Genomic DNA, 8,589 nt, shown 5'->3' with positions numbered 1-8,589 from the left:
CAAATGGGTCCAATATAAGGCTCACAGCAACTCTCTGGTGAAGCTAGCCATATAGATGAAGAAACTAAGGCTTGCTTAAGTTTCCTGAGCTGATCGTTTTGAGTGGAGATATAGAGATTATCAGTATTTGAGCAGAGATCTAGAAAACTCCTTAGCCCACATCTTTTTTTTTTTTTTTTTGGTACTGGGGATCAAACTCAGGACTTTGCGCTTGCAAGGCAGGTGTGGTGCCACTGAGCTACATCCCTGGCCCCTCACATCTTTTGTTTTACAATGCATGTTAGAACCTATAGTTATGTAAGAAAAAACGGAGAAAAGGAACAGATGATTTCAAATGCGTAACTATATTCCACATATCTACTTGTACAATTTAGACCATATGCCATATATCTAATGAGGCTTTGTACAATTAACATAGATTAGTTACTTGTATTCTCACAACCTGTGAGGTAAAATGTGTTATTTCTGTTTTACAGGTGAGGAGACTGAGGCTCAGAGAAATGACAAAATTTGCCTTAGACAGGTTGAAGTACAGCTAATAAGAAATAGATAATAAGAAATAATTCATATAATAGAGTTGTCTGATTACAAAGACTGCCTGATTTCTTTGTGGCTGAATTTGACTTCATCCAATAATCCAGCAAAATGATAAACACAAAGGGAGAGGAGAGGCACCTGGCATATGTTCTCTAGGCCTTTTAGGAAACATGAAGTTGTTCCTTTGGACATGTACATGTAAATCTACAAGAAGGCTATTATTGTAGACATCAAGAGAATGAGTACTGTCAGGAATGCTCCATCAGTGTTACCATGCCAGAACTGGAAGAATCTACAGCATAATGCAGTATGCTGTTATCATTGCAAACAAGCAAGTTAAGGGCAAGGGTCTCACCAGCAGAAATGATGTTGGTACTGAGCACATCAAGCTCTCTGAGAGCCAACATAGCTTCCTGAAATGCATGAAGAAAAATGATTGGGAAATGAAGAAAGCAAAAGACAAAGGAACCTGGGCTCAACTCTGTTATCAGCCTGCTCTGTCCAGAGAAGCACACTTCCAAAAGGAAAGGAGCCTGAATTTCTGGGCCCTATTCCCCATGAATTTATGTAAGAAAAACAAGATCTCTCATAAACAAAAAAACAACTTCCCAACTAAAGCCTATGGCTACTCCACAGCAATGCTGCCTGACCATAAATATTGCTGTTATGAAGTAAAGCTTTTCTACAAATCAGGCCTGACTCATCCTCTCTTATAACCAGGTTGTTATGGTTTATGTCTAGATGTTCCCCCAAAGCCTCATGTGATCATAGAGCTTTTTCAAAGGTGGCTGAATCTAGAGTGTGTGACACTGGGATTAAGGGTGGGTGATTACTAAATCAGTCCACTGATTGATTTGGCACCGCCCTAATCCTGGTAGTCTGGATAAGATCAAAGGAGCAGAAAGACCCCCACCATTTAGGTCCCTTGCTTGCTTTTGCTGTCTTCTGACGCCGTGAACTGTTGCCCCTCTGCCATGTGCTACCCTGCCTTGGAGCCAGCTGATTGTGGATTAAAACATCTACAAACTGTGCACCAAATAAACCTTTCCCCCTTTAACTTTGGCTGCTGGGTATTTTGTCTCAGCAATGGGAGAAAAGTAACCAAGATACAGGTCTTGACTTTCTGCCCCAACTTCTTTTCAGAGCCCCAGCAAACTTGGATAAGGCCAAGTCTACATCTACCATCTTTCTTCAGAATCCTGGCCCAACGGCAGTCTTAACCAACTGGCTCATCCCTGCTGTCTCCCATTAACCAGGTGGGCTAGGTGAATTCTCACACGCTCCTCTGCAACTGACTCAGGTTTCTCCAATAAAGCTTATTGAACATTTGCCATGGAAAACCCAAACAATTCCAAGTTGGAATTTTCAAGCTTAGCTACACACTAAAAGAAACCCTGATTCTCTCACATCCCAGATGCATTATATCACAATTCCTGATGGAGGGGTGATATCCAGGAATTCAAAATAATGGAAGTTCCTCAGGTGATTCCAAAATACAGCCAAGATTGACAACCACTGGTAAGCCATCTTCTTCAGACTCCAGCAGCTACAATCACTGAAATCTGACTTCTGGATTTTAGCGTTCATAGGAAATTTCTGGAACACTTGATACCCCCAGAGAGTCCGTGTTTGAGTCCAGATCCAGGAATTTTCATTCTTAACAATCATCTCAGATAGTTTCACTACAAATTAGCAGCAGACTATATTTTGGGAAATGCTGCATTAGAGGCATGGAAGTGTGATAGGAGCTGGAGGCTTCTGGCCCTTTAAAGCCTGATTAAGGGCATGTGTTTAAAACTGTGGTGACTAGCAGGCCAGGAGTATTTATTTTACCCTCCAGGATAAGGTAAGTGAGCAAGTTCTAGTATGGACCTCTCTTGTGTTAGCTCAGCCTCCTGAAGAAGTACTATCTTGTTCCCAGCCCTGGAAAGTAGGGAAGACATGCTTGCTTATTTACTTGCTTTTACTCTTTGTTTCATGCCAACAGGCCAAGTGAGGAGATCTGCTTTGGCTCTGGATATCCTCGAGTAGAAGGCAATATAGGACCTGTTTGCCTGCCCTTCTTTTTTTCCCTCCCTCCTTGGCCCATCCTCGGTTGTTGTGGAGCTAAGTCGTGGTTACCTGCATGAAAGAAAGGAGTCACAGTGGCATACTTTGAGCTTAGTTTGGAAGCTATTGCTGAATACCAAGCCTTTCAAAATGATTATCCTCAGCTCTCTTAGACTCTTTCTTCTTTTTGGACTGATGCTTTATTTGGAAGATAGAGTCCAAATGGCAGAGGTAGGGCAGCCTGCTATCACCTTCCTGCCTGAGAGCCCTACCTTGCCACCGGCTGAAACTCCCACCATGCCCTTTGTTGAGAAGCTGCTAGAAGAAGCCCCTGGAAAGGAACAGAGAAAGCCATACCTCCAAGGTCTTCCCCTGCAGTACATGCTGGAGTTGTACCAGCGTTCAGCTGACTCAGATGGGCACCCGAGGGAAAACCGCACAATTGGTGCCACGATGGTGAGGCTGTTGATGCCCTCAGCCAATGTAGCAAGGCCTCTTAGAGGTGAGTTCTTGTATCTCCATATTGCTTTGGGGAGGAGAGAAGCGGAAAAGTCCACAGAGGACAAGGAATCTGTGGTTTAGAGTCAGACTTTATTGTTTGTGGGTGGATTGCTTCCTCAGGCATGGTTTTCAAAGGATGGCAAGCTTGGGAAAGCTGGTATCAAGCCTACCTTCTTTTTAGGGCCCCAGCTTAAACAGATGATACTGGGACCTAGTGAGGAATTTTTCAATCCCTGGGGGCAAATAAAGAATATGTCCACCCCTGTCTTTCATAGAAATCTTATTGCTTGTGATAGCTCTAAAAATTGTATTTGAGAAATACCCAACTGCACTGTTGGGGACGGCTGTTTATGTGGTTTTTTCCTCTTAGAAGGCAAATAGCATAGAAGGCTGAGTTAGGGAAAATATACAAGGCCTCATACAGGACAGAAACAAGCTAATATTTTAGGGTCTATATACCTGATTGTGTGAACATGTTATTGTACTTAATCCTTATGAGAGCAGACTACCATTTGTTATAATGGGACAATTAGCTTGATTTTAAAGATAGGAAAACTAAGAAATGGAGAGATTAAATAATTTGCAAATATCATGCAGACAGTGGGTGCAGAGATCGTGTTTGAACTTGGGACTAATTCTAAAATCTGTCCATAACTTTTCACCTTTTAAATACAGTATCCCAATATCCTTGTCCATCAAGCAATTTTCCTATTTAGGCTATGTTGTTACTTTGGAATATTGGCTCTAAATGTGATTTGGAATTTTTCTTGGTTCTATTAGTGCTTGATTTTGTTTTACAAATCTGCATTAAACTGTTCTAATATAGCAGCTCCTAACGTGTAGGGCTCTTTACAGAATGTAGACAGCCATCAACTTCAAGGAACTCTTGAGATCATGAGATCAATCTGGGGCTTTCTCTAATCTCAGATGACTATAGACAGATGCCCCACCCTACTCCACAAAACAACCAAAATTCACCTAGCTATCCCTTACTGTGAGTTTATGGTGTCCCAAGAATTTTACAACACATATTTCAAACATTATCTCCTTTAATTCTCATGACCACCAGATATGGTAAGTAGGATTAATATAACTATTTTATAGGTGAAGAACCCAAGGCTCAGAATAACTTTATCAATGTTACCTGGCTAGTAATTGATAGAGCCAGGTGTCAAACCTATGCTCTCAGGCTCCAGAGCCTGTGCCTTTAATTGCCATGCTCTGATGAATCCCCAACAGATTTTAATTGAGCAGTATGCATTCTATTTGGATTGGGTACACAGAGGAAAATAACTGCTTTCCTGACATCTAGAAGCTCCTAGTGTAAAAGAATGGATAGATAATCACATAATGATGTTATGGTACAAAGAGTGATCTGAAGAAGGTGAGCAACAAGGCTTCCAGGAGGATAAAGATGAAATAGCTCACTGTGTGGAGCAAGAAAAAGGAAGTAGAGTGAATGCGAAAGGGTCTCATTTAGGAGGTAATGTTTGAACTGGAACTTGGAGAAGGAGTAAGGAGACTATGCAGCCTGGCAGAGAAGTACATTCTGACTTAGGAAAGAGAAAATAGCTTGGTATGGATGAAGATTGATTTAATAAATATTTATTCAGCATCTAATGAGTTCTAGATAAATAGATACGATTAAAACAGGTGAAACCCTTACTGTCATGTTCTTATAGGGGAGATAGATAAGGAAATATAGTTAAGTCATTGCAAATTATGACAAGTACCATCAAATAATGAAATAAGATTGTTATGGTATAGAATAGCAGTGCTATCATCTCTTATCATGGAGTTCAGTGAAAGTATTTTGGAAAAGGTGACATTTGAGCTGAGGCCTATAAGGAAAGAAGCTAGGCATGAGAAGGTAGAGAACAAGTTCATTTACTTGAAAGGAATATGTGCAAAGCCCTAGAGTAGTGATGGCGAACCTTTTAGAGCTTTCAGTGATAACAAACAACTACTGCGGCACACATGTTGTAGGTTCGGCACCATTGTGCAACAAGCTTGTCAAGTATCAGTGTGGCAGGAGCTAAGTAAATGTTGTGAAGTATGGAAAGATATGAGGCTATAAGAGGCAGGGACCTTTAGGCTCAAGGGATCTGGATTCCATTCCTAAGTGCAGCAGACAGCTGTGAAAAGCAAGTTCATACAGAAGATGCCTAGAATTAGGCAAGTATTCAGGGGTGACTTTAAAACATACTGACATCTAGGGACTCTGGAAAGGATCCAAAAGATGACAGGTTGTTATACAGGCTGTATCAATCATCCCTTTACCTGAAAAGTTCTAAGTAGACCCTTCTCACTCTGATCCTTAGCAACCCCACTCTACTTCTGGAAACACATGATGTCAGGGTCTGAAAGGACACTTCCTTGCTGGAGTTTTAGGTTGGGTTCCTTTCTAGGCTGAGTGGAGCAGGTGTATGGGTGAGTCCTTGGAAAAATTCTTGTAAGATGGGATTGTGGAATAACTTGAGAAAGCAAATAGAAGCCTGGCTTGGACCTCATGTGATTGATGGTTGGTGTCCCAAACATGAGGGCATAAGTTGGAATATCAATACACAAAAACTGTGTTGAAAATCCCTGTACTACTGAAAAATTCCAGGACTATAGATTCAGTGGAGAAAGAAGTTTAGGTGAATAATATATAAATTAACACAAATGCTTACTAAGACATGTGGAGATGAGAGAAGGGTTTTTCCTGGAAGTAGCTGGTTTTGTAGTTTTTGTTCTTTACCTTTGCCAGGAGGGGGAGTAAAAGGTCAGAGCCTTGAACAGTGGATGTCAGCCCTAGAGATTAGAATAAAGCTCTTAATCATTAGGGGATATGCAGCTTTTGTTAGGCTTCTCTGGAAACAAAATAACAGTATTTAGGTGGCAAGGCCTTGTTAAAATAGTATTTAGGGAAGGGGTAGTAAAATGAATGGGGGTAAATGGTGAACTATTTCCAGCAAAGAACAGAAAAGAGAGAAATTGAAGGATAAAGGAGAGATGGCCAGGAGGCAACAATACTCAAGAAGCAATTCTTGAAGCTGATAGAAGGTAGAAATAGCAAAAATAGCTGTCCCCACTAGTGGGGGAATATACATTATTTTGTGGTGTCTTGGTCCTAGATTTGACATGATGGCAGGCATAGCACCCTGCATTGTTGCCCCAAAGCTTCATCTGTATAGTGATATGACATGATTTTTTTAAATCCATGTATGTCTCAACTCTTTTCATTAGTTACCTAGTACAGACATTCCTCATTTAACAGTTTCTGCGACGTCATTAAATGAATTGTTTGCTAAGTGAGGAATTGAATATAGTATTACAATATTCAAAACAAAGAAACAGTGAAAGGAAACTCCAGCTTGATGGCTTTGCTTTTATTTTGCCTAACTCTTATATGCAATACTGTAATGTATAACAGAACATAAAACTACAGAACTATACTGTACACTACAATCAGCAAAAATCACAATATTGTATAAACAAGGTATACTGTGCAAAAAGACATTGAGGCTCTATAAACAAGATATGCAGAACTGTACCATAAAAAGGATGAGTTGTAAGTCCAAACTGTGCTTCAGTCATAAAGCTGAGCAGTCATTAAGTAGGTCATTAAATGAGGAATATCTGTAATAGTCAATAATATAATTTATCTACTTCTATGAATGGAATATGACGAATAGTTACATATTTGAGTTTTTACCTGCTGAACATAGCCCTGTGAGTGATCTCAAAGTGAAACATAATTTCTTGATATTGAAATAGACTGGCTCAAATCTTGATTGTACCACATATTAACTGTGTGTCCTTTCTGTTTTGATTTGTGGTTTCGGGGATTGAGCACAGGGCTTCATATATGCTAAGTAAGTGATCTACCACTGAGACACGATTCTCAACCCTTGGCTCTGTGTCTCTTATAATATTCTATGAGCCTCAATTTTCTTGTTGGCAAAATGAGGATAAAAAATATCTCAGCCTATTGAGGATTAAAGAGGTTATAAACATAAAACACCTAGTATGTTAATAAACACTCAAGAAACTATAGATACTATCATTATCTTGAGTTAATTTTAGGGCTGAGTACATCTGTCTGTATGGAACAGTTTTATGAGGGCTATTCAGCCTAGGAGGTAAGAAGCTAACCCGTTCTCTGTGCTCTCTTGTGAAGGTTCCTGGCATACACGGCTTCTGAACTTTCTTCTAGAACGCAACCGGGTAGCTTACCAATTAGTGAGAGCCACTATGGTTTACCGCCATCAACTCCACCTAGCTCGCTTCAGCCTCTCCTGCCATGTGGAGCTCTGGGTCCCCAAAAGCCCAAACAACCACTCATCAGGAAGAGGTTCCTCACAGCTGTCCCTGATGTCTCAGACCTGGACAGAGATGGATATCACCCAACACATTCGGCAGAAGCTCTGGAATCACAAGGGACGGAGGGTCCTACGACTGCGTTTTATGTGTCAGCAGCAAAACAATAGTGAGGTTCTTGAGTTCCACCAGCATGACACTTTGTCCATGGATATTGCCTTCTTGCTACTTCATCTCAATGACACTCATAAAACTGCTTGGAAGGCTGAACTTCTTCCCAGTGGCCTGGAGGAGTTTATGGGAGGGGAATCTTCTCTTCTCTCAAGGAAGGCTCGGCAAGTAGATAGTGTTGCACCTGAGGTTTCTACCCCCTCCCAGGAACAGGATGAGTCTAAAAATAACCAGTGTTCCCTCCATCCTTACACAGTCAGCTTTCGTCAGTTGGGCTGGGATCACTGGATCATTGCTCCCCACCACTATACCCCGAATTACTGTAAAGGAACTTGCCCTCGAGTACTACACTATGGTCTCAATTCCCCCAATCATGCCATCATCCAGAGCCTCATTAATAAGCTGGTGAACCAGAGCATCCCTCAGCCTTCCTGTGTCCCTTATAAGTACGATGCTATGAGTGTTCTTCTTATTGAGGCAAATGGGAGTATTTTGTACAAAGAACATGAGGGTATGGTTGCACAGTCCTGCACATGTAGGTGAGAATGAAAGTGTAGCTCACTCTGGTTTCCCAAGAAATTGGAAAAGAGTTTAAAAGAAATAAATATCAATGTTAAAGCTGAAATAGTTTCTTCTCAATCTATACTTTCTCTTCCTTGCCTCAAATGTTACTGTATTTTTTTTCCTTTTGTGAGCTACTCAGTTCATAAAATTGTTTTAATACCAATCTTCTAGCATAGGTAACTACAACTTGACCACCCATCAGAGCCCTTAGTACTTGGGTTTAAGATGTTCTTTTCACAATGTGCTTGGCTTTTCAAATGACTTTATCTAAAGTTGTGGGTACATGATGTTAAACTTTAGAAAGCTTCCTAGCAAAGCTTGAGGAAGAGGAAGTCTTCCTAGTGTCCATCTTCTTATTTAGGGTTGTGAAAGTTGCTTTAGATTTTATAATCTTTTTCCTTGCCTTCTGGCTCCTAGAAACCACTAGCTACTACCTACTTCTGTGTTTGTATTGCCTTCTAAATC

At 40.7% G+C, this 8,589-nt stretch overlaps 1 protein-coding gene across 2 annotated transcripts; it reads left to right on the top strand.

Annotated features, from left to right (window-relative positions):
* The first annotated feature begins 415 nt into the window (after nucleotides 1-415).
* On the top strand, nucleotides 416-8,185 carry LOC101697994 (bone morphogenetic protein 15). 2 transcript variants are annotated; one of them, XM_021250044.2, is made up of 3 exons: nucleotides 416-2,055; nucleotides 2,525-3,088; nucleotides 7,250-8,185. In XM_021250044.2, exons 2-3 carry the CDS (start codon nucleotides 2,737-2,739, stop codon nucleotides 8,101-8,103), a joined length of 1,206 nt encoding a protein of 401 aa, XP_021105703.1. In that variant the 5' UTR covers nucleotides 416-2,055; nucleotides 2,525-2,736; the 3' UTR covers nucleotides 8,104-8,185. The 2 variants fall into 2 exon arrangements, with proteins under 2 accessions (XP_021105703.1, XP_021105702.1); XM_021250043.2 differs by lacking the exon at nucleotides 416-2,055 and adding an exon at nucleotides 2,133-2,383.
* The last annotated feature ends 404 nt before the right edge of the window (nucleotides 8,186-8,589 follow it).

Source organism: Heterocephalus glaber, unplaced genomic scaffold (assembly GCF_053883595.1).
Source record: "Heterocephalus glaber isolate CG9 unplaced genomic scaffold, H.glaber_assembly_v1.0 deba00001546, whole genome shotgun sequence".
Lineage (NCBI taxonomy): Eukaryota > Metazoa > Chordata > Mammalia > Rodentia > Bathyergidae > Heterocephalus > Heterocephalus glaber.
This window is presented reverse-complemented; position numbering and strand designations above follow the sequence as displayed.